At 31.7% G+C, this 14,033-nt stretch overlaps 1 protein-coding gene and 1 long non-coding RNA gene across 2 annotated transcripts in view; one reads left to right on the top strand and one right to left on the bottom strand.

Moving 5' to 3' along the window:
* The window catches only part of LOC127728639 (exonuclease mut-7 homolog), a 39,413-nt gene that overhangs the window by 8,369 nt on the left and 17,011 nt on the right, over positions 1 to 14,033 (bottom strand). The window contains exons 10-16 of the mRNA XM_052236166.1: positions 11,344 to 11,512; positions 10,362 to 10,423; positions 9,567 to 9,703; positions 7,839 to 7,948; positions 3,277 to 3,499; positions 1,041 to 1,222; positions 263 to 433 (exon numbers count right to left, since the gene is read on the bottom strand). Of these exons, the coding sequence (XP_052092126.1) occupies positions 263 to 433; positions 1,041 to 1,222; positions 3,277 to 3,499; positions 7,839 to 7,948; positions 9,567 to 9,703; positions 10,362 to 10,423; positions 11,344 to 11,512 (1,054 nt within the window). The remainder of the gene's footprint in view (positions 1 to 262; positions 434 to 1,040; positions 1,223 to 3,276; positions 3,500 to 7,838; positions 7,949 to 9,566; positions 9,704 to 10,361; positions 10,424 to 11,343; positions 11,513 to 14,033) is intronic.
* The window catches only part of LOC127728676 (uncharacterized), a 38,355-nt gene that overhangs the window by 15,873 nt on the left and 8,449 nt on the right, over positions 1 to 14,033 (top strand). The window lies entirely within an intron of this gene.

The following is a 14,033-nucleotide window of genomic DNA, read 5'->3' as shown; positions in this document are numbered from 1 at the left end:
AGCTCTGATTTGATTTGTAATTCCTGAGAAAACTGTGATAGTAATGTCATGGGACAGATGAAGGAATGGACTGACGGACAGACAGGGGTATAATAATTATTGTGATTCCAAGTTTCTAAAAAATTGATTATGGAAATATGACAAATGGACAAAAGAATAACCAGATAAGGCTTAACCAATAAACCTGTGCTTCTTTTAGGCTGGTTTATAAAAATAACATGTACCAATACAAGAAATAGCAAAGAGAAAGTTGACAACATACCTCTATAGCCCTGTCATGACTATCAGTATTATCAAGTATATGTACATCCACACCACAACTTCTCAGTTGTTTCCCAAGTCCTTGTAACATGGAATCCACCACTACTGTAAAATCCCCTGGAGAGACCGGTGATTCAGCATCGTATGGTGATTGTTGGTTTGGACCTGGAGGCTGAAAAAATAACAAAATGTCTCAGTCTTTGAATTATACATTGCACCATTATCAGTGTTGTTATCTCTTTGTTAATGATATATGGTAGCTTGCATTAGATGATAGTGAGTGCTAAATACACTTCTACAAATGGCAACTCAACTTCCCTGGGATTCATGTATGTTAAAATGTAACAATCCTAGAATGATGGACAAGATGGTACAAAACATAAAAATACAAAATAAAGGAAAGAGATGTTCTATGTTTTTTACCTGACAGAATTTTAAACTTCCTTCCTCCTAGTGTCTATAATTGCTGAACATCATATAATTTCCATACTGAAATTTCCATTCATTTATTTTTATGGGTACAAATTTTTGTGGATTTAGGAAAAAATGTATGTTCGTGTATATTTGATTTCGTGGTTTGTACTTAGTTGAACATCTAAATTCATGGTTAAACTTTACCAATGTAATCCTTGATTAGGAATCAAAACAAATCATAATAGATCCACAGTATATATGTTTATATCTAACAAGGTCTGTTGATAATTTCAAAATACAAAGTTTTAAATATAAAATATTATTTAGAACCAATTGTTTGCCAGCAAATTAATAAAAGGACTAACCAACTGTTTGGGAAGCCTTGGTTTTATTTTCTGACCCTTTGCCTTGGCCTTTTTCTTATCTCCTCTACTCATTTTCATCCATCTCATAGAAGTTAGTGGTTCCAAATCTATTTTCAGATGTTCTTCTCTGGCTATTTTCACAAGTTTGTCATAGACCTTTAGAAGAATGTAGGCATCTAATGCTGTAATGACATAGCAATACAATTTCTCTTAGTGCTCAGGAAATAATGATAAAGCTATTTTTGATCATTTCAAAAATTTCTTTTTAATCTTTATTATTTATTCAGTATTTCAAAAGGTTAGATTATAAAACTAATCTCACCATCATCATTTTTTATGGTTATCCAGGCTATTCCAGAATTTATTTTATGGATTGGTAGAGAGTCACTCCTATCAAAATTAAATGGGTGGGGATTACAGTATATTATTAAGATAGCCTCAACAATTAAAGGAAATAATCAATTAAAATTTTGAGCATGTTAGGGTTGCCTTCAACTCTAAATTGAATTAATAATCCATCTTGATACGATTCTTGAGGTTAAATAGTCATCAAAAGGATTGATTATTTTGGACAAGTTGACAATGAATTAATGTTGACCTGTGCTTAATGAAATTTTGTATATATCTTGAAATCACACATCACTTCAAAGTTATACTATATAATACTGTAAATTCAGAAATTAATGCAAGATTTTATTAATGCAAATAATGCAACTGGGTGAGTATTGCAATAATAAGAACTCACAATGTGGTATCTGATACATATAACTGTATGCAGAATTTGATATTTAATCTCACATTTTTGCCCTTATATCACAAGAGTGCACACACTGAAATGTCTCGCCTGCTTTACTGACCATTGATTTTATGTTGATAGTCCTAAATATAAAGCTTTACTACAAGTATCACATAAACTTAACATGATCCAAGAAAATGAGATCAAGGTCAGATAAACCAACCGGAAATACATGTACACCTTACAATCATTCCATACACCCAATATAGTTGACCTATTGCTTATAGTTTCTTAGAAACGAACTTAACCAGGAAAACTTAACATTGACCAATGAACCATGAAAATGAGGTCAAGGTCAGATGAACCATGTCAGACAGACATGTACACCTTACAATCAATCTATGCATTAAATATAGTTGACATATTGCTTATAGTATCTAAGAAACAAACTTAACCATGAAAACTTAACTCAAGGTCAGATGATATCTGCCAGAGAGACATATACACCTTACAATCATCCCATACACCATATATAGTTGACCTATTGCTTATAGTTTAAGAAAAACAGACTAAAACATAAAAACTTAACACTGAGCAATGAACCGTGAAAATGAAGTCAAGGTCAATTAAAATCTTCCAGACTGACATGTACATCGTAAAATATTTCCATACACCAAATATAGTTGATCTATTGCATATAGTATTAGAAAAAAAGACCAAAACACAAAAACTTAACTTTTTTTAACCACTGAACCATGAAAATGAGGTCAGGTCAGATGACACCTGCCAGTTAGACATGTACACCTTACAATCATTCCATACACCAAATATAGTAGATTTATTGCTTATAGTATCTTATATATGGACAACCACGAAAATTAAACCTTGTTCACTGATCCATGAAATGAGGTCGAGGTCAGATGAAAACTGTATGACAGACATGAGGACCTTGCAAGGTACACATATACTAAATGTATTTATCCTATTGCTCATAATAAGAGAGAAATTAACATTACAAAAAAACTTAACTTTTTTTTCAAGTAGACACTGAACAATGAAAATAAGGTCAAGGACAATGGACATACGACAGACGGAAACTTCATAACATAAGGCATCTTTATACAAAGTATGAAGCATCCAGGTCTTCAACCTTCTAAAATATTAAGCTGTTAAGTAGTTAGTTAAAGCTGCCGCTGGATCGTATGCCTATGTCAAGCTTTCTGTGACAGAAGTCACAGGCCTGACAAAAAAACGCAATTATAAATGCATGCAATAATTTCAGAATTTACAGTACATGTATATGTATATGCTCAGAAACAGGCCCTTTAATTGGATTTAATGAAGAATTTGTTATGGAAATTGGTATATTTGAATATGAAGTAGCTACAACACCAATGGCATTAATAATTTTTCAACAAGCCTACTGTAAAGATAATTTATGGTTACACCAGTATATAATAATGAACAGAAAGTTTGAGGTTTGGATTACACAATTTTTACCTGCATATATAATCTGAGGTTGTCTAAGTGGTCTTCTCTCCCAGTCAGACATCTGTTCAGATTTATTTAAGGCTTTTCCAAAACACTGACGAACAAGTTCACTCAGACCTCTTTCTTCTATTTTCTGGAACTTGAAGTTTATACCACTGTCATTATCGTCCTCTTTGTCATCATCTGATGCATCCTCTGTATCTGGCATAAAGTTAATCACTTTATCTAAAACCTTTAAAAGTCAACAGGAGGATTTATTCTTCATATTGATAATTATTTTAGAAAATTTATATTATTACATTTTTCTATAAATGTATAATTTTGGTACTGATTATGCAGGCTTGGCGTTGAGATATCCTGGTCAATTTTTTATCTCTTGCAGGTATTACACCACCTTGATGTTTTTTTGGTAGACGGGTGTGTCAAAAGTCTTGTCTTCAATCACTAGACCAAAGACTGGTTGGCTGAGGGTCAGAATAATATCTTGTAGTCTACAGAAAGGCTTGTCACCCTACCAGAATATCATTCTGACCCTCAGTCGACCATGTCACTTTGTGAGGCAGCCAAGCATGCTTGTCTTCAACGCAAGTTATTGTCCTAAATATTTATGTAATATTATGTTAGTTAAGTAGCCATGAACCAATCAGTCTCTTGCATGTTTAGTACATATAAGTCATTAAAATATTGTATATATGAATTGTGTAATCATTTTCTTTTAGTTTTCTTTTTATGCTGATCCATTACACATACCACGAATTAGCTCAGTTTTCAAACCAAAAATGTTAAGAAGCAATAAGGATTTGATTTTGAAAGTTTGTTTAAAGAGTTCTTATTGTGGTTCCAAAATAGTGAACTGATAGAATTTTCTTGTGAAGAGTGGCAATAACCATTCTTTCAAATGACTGCCCTTTCAAAATAAATTTGTAGTGTTACATTAGGTCATGGTAGGGTTGTCTTAAACAGTCAATGACAGTTACATTTAAGGTCAAGGAACAGTAAATGGGCTATGTCACAGATTTTGGTAAAATTTTGCATACAACTTTGGATCGTTGAACTATAACTGAAAATCGAAAAAATTCGTAAGGGTTCCACGGAACCCAGTGTCTCGCCTACTTTTTCTGTTAATCGCAGGCTCAACAAAAATGAGGAAGTAAATCAATAAAAATATTCCTTTTGATTGTAAGAAGCTTCTGTCCAAGTTTGGTAAAAATCCAGGATAGTTTATTAATCTAATAAATGTTTAAAAACTTTAACTGCAGACTGAATGTTATGTTAACTGGAAGAAAACAAAATTTCCTTCTAGATACTAGCATTTGATCATAAACAAGCTTCTGTCCAAGTTTGGTACAAATCCTAAATAGTATAAGAAAGTTATTAAAATTTTAAAAACTTTAACCACAGAGTGAATGTGTTGTTTCCTGGCAGAAAATCTAAGTCCATTTAAAAGTAAAATACAGAAAAAACGGATTTATTTTTTTACAAAATTTCCTTCTAGATACTAGCTTTTGATCATAAACAAGCTTCTGTCCAAGTTGGTACAAATCCAAAATAGTATAAGAAAGTTATTAAAATTTTAAAAACTTTAACCACAGAGTGAATTTGTTGTTTCCTGGCAGAAAATCTAAGTCCATTTATAAGTAAAATACGGAAAAAATGGAATTTTATTTTTACAAAATTTACTTCTGAATACTATCTTATGATCATAAACAAGCTTCTGTCCAAGTTTGGTAGAAACCCAGGATAGTTTAAGAAAGTTATTAAAATTTAAAAACTTTAACCACAGAGTGAATGTAATATTTCCCGGCAGAAAAACTAAGTCCATTTATAAGTAAAATACGGAAAAAATTGAATTTTATTTTTACAAAATTTACTTCTGGATACTATCTTATGATCATAAACAAGCTTCTGTCCAAGTTTGGTAGAAATCAAGGATAGTTTAAGAAAGTTATTAAAATTTCAAAAACTTTAACCACAGAGTGACTATTTGTGTACGCCACCGACGACGACGACGGAATGTAGGATCGCTATGTCTCGCTTTTTCGACTAAAGTCGAAGGCTCGACAAAAATGATGCATGCATCTTTTTTTTACTGTTTGAAATATCACTGATTGAATTCTTTCAATTCAGGTGATCATTTGAATAAAAAGCACATAAAATCATCTAAAAACATTCTAAAATTTGTCTTAAAATCATCAAATCTCCCATTTCAAATCCACAGATTTTTTCTTAAAAAACTACATGTTGTTGATACATAAATTTCAGTTTAAATGATATAAAATAATCTAATGGTCACTCCTTCATTTGTGTCGAGCCTGCAACATTCATGTCACAACAGCGAGACATAGCGATCCTAGATTCTGTCGGCAGCAGGGGTATTGGCGATGTCAACATTTAGGTTCAGTCTGTGGTTAAAGGTTTTTTAGACATCAATAACTTTGTCAAACCTTCATGGAATTTTATGAAATTTGGACAGAAGCCTGTTCATGACCAAAATACAGTATCCAGAATTAAATTCTGAAAACATTTCATTTTTTCTGTATTTTACTGATAAATGGACTTAAGTTTTGTTTACAGTTAACAAGTAGATACTGTCTAGGATTAAAGTTTTTTACACATCAGTTACTTTGTCAAACCTTCAAATAATTTTATGAAACTTTGGCAGAAGCTTTTTTATGATTAAGAGGTATCTCTGAAGCAAACTTTTGAAAATATATTTTCATTTTCAGTATTTTTTCTGATAGATGGACTTAGTTTTTTTACAGTTAACATTTACAGACAGTCTGGGATTAAGTTTTTTTGACATGCTAAATTTGTAAACCATCTTGGATTGTTATGAAACTTGAACATAAGCTAATCTTCAAGACCAAGAAATAGCATCTAAAGAGTTTGATTTTTTTTTTCAATTCTGTATTTTACTGATAAATGGACTCACTTTTTCAGTCAACATTATACTTTCACATTGACAGCAGCAATCGAAGGCGAGACACAGGTTTCCATGGAACCCCTAACGCATTTTTTGTGCATTAACCAATCTGTTACATAGTTGGTAGTAAAAACATCAAAAATCAACAATTTACAGTCCACAACGCATTGATGTTATGCTTTTTTCAACGTTTTGTGTAGTATTTTTTCAACAAAAACACAACTTTGAATGATGTATACTGTAACAAGAGGCTCTCAAGAGCCTGAATCGCTCACCTGTATTTCAGAGGAGAAGATTTTTAAATGTGAGCAAACTTGATGAACAAATTGTGTAAAATTGTCTTTAAAGGGCAATAACTCCTTAAGGGGTCAATTGACAATTATGGTCTTATTAACTTTTTTGTAGATCTTACTTTGCTGAACATTATTGCTGTTTACAGTTTATATCTATCTATAATAATATTCAAGATAACAAAAAACGGCAAAATTTCCTTAAAACTACCAACTTAGTGGCAGCAACCCAACAATGGGTTGTTCGATTCGGCTGAAAATTTCAGGGCTGATAGATCTTGATCAATTGAACAATTTTACCCCAGTCAGATTTGCTCTAAAAGCTTTAGTTTTTAAGATAAAAGCCAAAAACTGCATTTGACCCCTATGTTCTATTTTTAGCCATGTTGGCCATGTTTATCGACGGATCAAAACTTCGGATACAATTTATAAACTAGATACCATGAGGAACATTTAGTCAAAGTTTGAAGGTATTTGGCCCAGTAGTTTCAGAGGAAAAGATTTTTGAAATAGTTTACGACGACAGACGACGACGACATGATTTTAGAAAAAAACGGCATTTTTTAGCTATATATTTATCCAATTCAAAAAAAATTCATCGGTGATTTCTTCATAAAATTGGGAAACATATTCTTCATACATAATCAAACCAAATGTCATTTTAAAAAAGAGGGGTCCATGTGTTCATTTTCAAGCTAATGATTAAAATCAGTCGAAAAATGCATCTTTTCCCGATATTTACAGTTTGACGTCGCGAAAAATAACATTTTACGCTAGCAACGTCATTACCTCTCCTGTAACTGTATCGTATGTCCTTAATGCCGAATAACAGCAATGAACATTTTTTGGTAATCTTTTGTAACTTCAGACAACAAGGAGCTTGATCACTAGTACATTTATACTATGACCTCACGAGAGCTACCTACATTCTATTCTGCATCAAAGTCTTTAGAATTTCACTTCAAAATCTGATGTTTTTCTAACAAAGATTTCCGAAGCAATAAAATAGTGTAAATTCAACAAATGATTTACATAATTCATTTTTAATGCTGCATTTGGGTATGTTTGAATCTTCCAATGGTCAATTACACTGCTGGTGAAATATGACTCAATGAGGCAATCATCCAACCAGCTCTGGCACTGTTATCATTTATTCCATAAAAAAAATGCAGTTAATGCATGGTTTTAATGCATGGTTTTGTCAAAGTAATTGTAATATAATGCATTACATTGCAATGTTATTTGCCCCATGCCTGGTGGAAACGCTTATAAATTTAAGTCATGTGTGATCTGTAGACATTGCTTTTCATACTTTGATGCACCTAGCTGTCAATCAAGTCTAAGAAAAACAAACTCACCTTTTGTGCCAATTTCTCCAAATCAACTACTCTCTGCATCTTAGCTAGGGTTTTCTCCATGAAAGGGAATGTCTTGATAAACATTTTAAAATCAGAATCTAGTCCATAACCTACAAAAATGACATAAATAACTGATGCCACTAATCTGTTGATAAATAGAACCTAGAATACAAAATTTACCTTTATAACTATATCTCATTCATTAGGTCTTTCACCTTTTCCGTTTTGTTCTGATTATTTTTTTTTTTTTTTTTCTCTTCCGCCAAATTTTTTTCTTGCGCTGTATTTTTGTTTCAAAAAATGTCGCTTATTTTTTCTGTATATAATATCATACAGTCTATACGCTTTTGAAACTAACCCTGTTTAACCGAACACTTTTCTGTGTAAGAGTTCTCTCCCCGAACACTGTTTTTCTTGTTATGGGATCTCCTTTGCAACCGTAAAAGAAAGCGACAAATTTATTTTTCCAAAACGCTCATTATATCCTCAGTATGTTACGTTTTATTTTGACCGAAGCTATCCGTAGACTCCATATGAGAGTTGTTCCCCCTTATGCATTTGATATAAGTGATATGCATTTCTAACTGGTAAACCATAAGGTCTTTTGATTTGAGGTCCTTGGTCCAAAAAAAGAAAATTAGGTCAAGGTCAGAGATCAAGGTCATATTCTAAATTTAGATTTTGGCTTAATTTCACTTCTTTTCAAAAACCGTATAAGATATCGACAACATATTTTTACTAAATTGTTAGTTGCGACATGTCGTAACACATACATTTTGGTTGAAAAGGTACGCTAACATTAAATTGGAGTTTTATCCCCTCTTAGATTTAAAATTATGCGTATGGTGATATAACTCATTCACAATATATATAATAAAGACCTAGTATCTTTTGATTTTAGGTCCTTGATTTATGACCTTCAAATTGAGCTCAATGTCATTGGTAAATTTGACGATCTAGATTTTGACCTTTGCTTTTACTTCATATGTATACATGATAAAGCCATGGGACTTTATGCATTAGGTTACAAGCCATATGACCTTAGAAAAGCCAACCGGAAGTGACATTGTGTAAACCGGAAGTAGCTTTTTTTTGTACTTGTGTAATGTACAAGTATATAGAACCATATATTTTTTGAATCAGTGTCAGGTAAACTATCAAATAATACCGGAAGTGACATTTTTCAAACCGGAAGTAACAAATTATCTTCCTTATTTAAAAGAAAAATGTCCAGAAACCATATATTTTTTTAAACCAGCGTACAATAAGCTATTATTTGACGCTGGAAATAACATTTTTAACCGAATTTTAACATTTTTGTATCAAAATAGATCTTTTCGGGTGGAAAGACCTTTAATTGTTCTCTGAACAATTGGTTTTTAATTTTGATTTAACTTCTATAAAAGAACACATCCCTTCAAAATAATTAAAAGATGACTGGTTTATAGTACTAACAACTAATACCTGAAAGGATCAGCTTCCTAAAAGGGTTAAAGTTCCTTATATTCAAAATAATTATCAAATCAAAACGGTGGTAAATCATGTGGTACATAATAACAAAAATCTTAATGAGAAAGGTTTAAGATCTCATAGGAAGTAGCATTCAGAAAATGAAGTAATATTTCAATTGGCCAAACATGAAGACTTTTAAAATGTACATCAGTTGCTGTGCAATTTGTTTTGATGCAGGATACCCAAACTAATATAAAGCAATATACAGTTATGTACCTAGTTTGACAATATCTTGATTACAGAAGACAGATATGACCATGAGCTGCCAATCATCCTCTGTTAGAATTGTCAGTAAAGTCTTCACATCAATCAGGTAAGCATGGTCATATGTTGCTAACTGTATCAAAGCTACCCTACAATACAAAAAACAAAAATAGCATGATTATTTAAGGTTAAATTTTGAATAATGTTGATGAGGACTGAAACATTCATTTTTGATTTTGCTAAGTTTCTTCTGTTACCTATTCTAACATCAGACTCCGACTTCTTTTAAACTAAGTTTAACTCTGTGTATTGCTGTGTCTTTGTTTATTCCACATTGGCTGGAGGTAAAAGGGTGGGATGAGATCTCACAAAACATGTTTAACCCTGCCGAATTTATGCCCCTGTCCCAAGTCAGGAACCACTAGCCTTTGTTAATCTTGTGTGTTTTTAATTTTGGTTCATTTATATGTATCGAAGTTTAGTGTTCCATTCATTTGGCTGAACAAGTAAACATTGTTCTTAGGGGCCAGCTGAAGCCCACCTCCAGGTACACAATTTTCTCGCTACATTGAAGACCCATTGGTGGCCAGGGGCTGTTTTCTGCTCTTTGGTCAGGTTGTTGTCTCTTTGACACATTGCCTGTTGCCATTCTCAATTCTATTTTTTATAGAAAAATAAACAAAAAACATGCAACTGTTTTATAATGCATGTTTATATTGCTATCTTCAGTTCTAAATATTAATTGTGCAATCTGATTTGGAAACAGTTAATTTCCATGTACTTTGCACTATACAAATTTCAACTTACTTTTGTACTTGAGAACCAAAACTTGGTTTCCATTCTGCATCTATGCCAATCATAGTTCCTGGCTGAAGAAAAGTCTTGATTAATTACATATCTGCAGATCTTTAAAAAATTATCTTACAAATAACATTGATCATAATTTACACTGAACCATGTATGACTTAGAGCATATTTTTCATCATATTTTTTGTAAAAGTGTCTTGTACTTTTAAAACAAGATGAACTAATGATTCCCCTGCTATAAATATTTGACAAATAATAAGTAAATCAGCGATAGATATGAGAATTCATGACATGGTATATTATGCTCACATGAAGCTTGATACTAAATTTCAGGAAGTTCTGAGAAAAATGTGAAAAAAAATTCATATATATGGCAATTATGTGTAAGAATCTATATATATTCGGTGGAAGGTGATAAACATTGAATCTTTAAAAAATGCATCACACTAGATAACATTCTAACATAAAGCTTGCTATTAGTTTTCAGGAAAGCTCAGATTTATAGTTCCTGAGAAAAATCCTATGATGGGATGGACAGAAGAAAACCAGTTTACCCTCTTTTTTAATTTGAAAAAGAGGTATAATTAAATTCAAAATAATTGCAGTTATTCATACTTTTTATTTTAGATAGACAATTAATTAATCTAAATACATGTAGATTATAAAAATCTGATGAAGCTTAAGCTAACACATTGACCCAGACAAAAGTTGCGATTATCAAAAAAAGGTACTTTAACCTGTATATCTCAACATGATGCTGTTTTCTTATCCAACAAACTAGGATTGGGTTATATACCTTCTATAAATAATGCATGTTTATTTTTAAGTCATATGATTTTTTCATGTATGGCCATTTCAATGCACTAAGAAAGACAGGATGGAAAAAACTTGAACTCTTCGTTTCAATGGATTTTTGGTCAAAAATATCAAATCCGAATGTTAAATGATTTCAATCTTTAGACTAGTTCCTAAGTGTACAAACCTTTGTAAGAGTAGACAGACAAGCCTGATACCTTTCTTTAGTATCTATAACAGTAATATGATCATCTGGTAAGTTTAAAGTATAATAGTGAGCAGACATTTCTGTTTCTGAATAACAGTCATCGTCCCAATTTTCTCCTTCTGCATTTTGCTCTTGTGTATTTTCTCCTCTGAAATAGCAAGAAACAACATTTAACTGATGTCATGAACAAAAATGACATTATGTGAATAATGAAATTGCTGTCTGAGAAGTACAATTGATTCTGCTTCAGGAGAAAACAAAGCTGCCTTAAAAATGCATGCAGCTAATATTTACTAGGATTACAAGGAAGCTATACAGTCAGGAGCGTTACTTAAACAAGTAACTTTTTTTAAATACTTATATAGGTAATTTTTGTTTTTAAAATATATAAAATTACTCAATAGAGTTATTCTAAATTTCAATAGAAGCATGGACTAAACGTAGTTTTCAAGAATTTTTACATAAGAATTTATTAGATTTGAGAGGAGTATAGACATAAAGGGTTACTTTAAAAATAATCTTTGAAAGAATTAGTAATAACACTTATTCCAGAAACATATGTAATTGTTTTGGGTTACAAATTATAAATAACTTCAAGTCTTAATTAATTCACAAGTTTCCATCTATTTATATCTGTCTACCTTCAAGATTTTCAAGGAAAACCATATTTTAATAGTCCCAAGAGACCAATCTTTGACCCAGAAGTGTCATATGAAAGATAAGTGTGTCAGAAAGGCAATTAGTGTTTCAGAAGGATTAGATTTTATATTTCATGAGAAAAATAACCAGATGACTGTAAAAATGTGTTAAAACTAGTAAAATCTGTATAATTGGACACCTATAAAAATAATATTTAGAAAAGTTACTTATATAAGTAATTTTCAAAATAGCCTCGATTTCAACATTACTTGTATAGGTAATTTTAAAAGTTACTTGTTTAAGTAATGCCCCTGACTGCTATAGTTACAACTGATAATGCTGTTTTTACTGGCGCTTCTATCATGTGTTACTCTGAAATATATAGTTATGCAGGTTTCTACCATGCCTTTATTTCTTTTGCAAACAAACATGTGTTTATTTTCTATTCTATCTACAAAAATTAGTAATTTCTTTAAAACTTAAAAAGCTTCATTTTTTAAATTTCAAACATTTTGTGTAAATGTTAACTAAATTCCTAAAAAAATAAACTTGACAAAATCACTGTAGGACACACCTAAAGCTGATGAATTTACAGATGAGGGCTATTCCATTAAAAAGGAGGTACTAGGGTCGGAAGGCAATTTTTAAGTACCTCCATGACCAAGAGGAATGTACCATGTATCTTAACACCAACCAACAGGAAGTCGTCTCATAATAATACAAGAACCAACTGGAATATATCTAACTTATTTTATTCTAATTTACCACAACCAAAGGAATTGTTATTTAAACATTATAGTTACTGGACAATTTAGAGGGGGTGGACAGGGTTAAGGGAACCTGGGAATGAGGGGGAGGGAACTGGGAGTTGGGGGAGGGGGGAGTTGGAGGGAAGAAATGAGATCAAACTTCATTGTGTTTTAAATCTTAAATATGAAAAATATAATTTGTTCACCAGGGTTTGAAACAAATTTTAATCTTATAAAAATCACTGATGATTCATAGGGAGAAGTGACTTCTCTTTTTGAAACTGATGGGTAGGAGTGGTGAGATTTGGAAGAGAAGTGCTCATTCAAGGAGCTACAATGTTTGGTTTTACTATGATATAAAGGGCTATTTGTATCTCTTTTTTTTATATTGTTCAATTCATACCCGAGTATACAATTAAAGTAACAGTTCAAATTCAAAGCTGTTTAAATGTATCATATCTGGTTGCACTATTATATTAGTTCCTCTGTAAAAATAAAGTAAGAAACTTCCATATTTTTACTGGCCCTTCAAAATTGAGAAGAAATTACCTCTTGGAATTGTAGATATATATACCCTATAAAAACATCTACATGTAATATCAACATTTATTAATGATAAAGAAAATTACTGTCACATTTCATTGGATTTTGACACGAAAATTTGTGAACTAAAAGTTATTTTTGAGTTTCTGTATAAAATATTTCATGCTTTTTCTTTCTTTTCCATATATCTTTTGGTTTTCAATTCTAGTGTTCATATTTCATCATCAAAGATGTATTTTGTCACCTGCCTGGAATTATTTTTTTTTTTTATTGTATTTGATCGGCAAACCCGGAATTACCCTTATCCGACCCCGGAATCTGATCCAGTATTGTAATCGTCTTCATTTCCGGTTTATGGCATCCATATTGTTTTTCAATGTTATTTTAGTCAGTCAGATACAATTTTACTCGTATTTACACATTACTTGTTGGCGATTTTCAGTATAAAGCTAGCGGTTGAACAAAATGAGCATCGCTGTCATGAATAATAAAGATAAAAATAAATTTTGAGATCGTTTGGAAGTTTTTGTCCCAAATTGAAAATTGGGAAAAACGTAGGGTATTTGCCATTGCCAATAGGAATGGGTCCGGTATTTGGACCCTGTGGAATGCTAGAAAAATCCTTTTCAATAGTAATATGGCTTTAAAATTACCATACTGATGGTAAAAAAAGGTCGGCAAAGTTAATTTTTATTTTCTTTCAAATCGAAGATCCGTCTGGGCTAGCTAGTAACCAAA

The sequence above is a fragment of the Mytilus californianus genome, unplaced genomic scaffold, assembly GCF_021869535.1.
Source record: "Mytilus californianus isolate M0D057914Y unplaced genomic scaffold, xbMytCali1.0.p SCAF_2, whole genome shotgun sequence".
Taxonomy (NCBI): domain Eukaryota; kingdom Metazoa; phylum Mollusca; class Bivalvia; order Mytilida; family Mytilidae; genus Mytilus; species Mytilus californianus.
The sequence above is the reverse complement of the archived record's forward strand: the minus strand, read 5'-3'. Positions and strand labels throughout refer to the sequence as shown.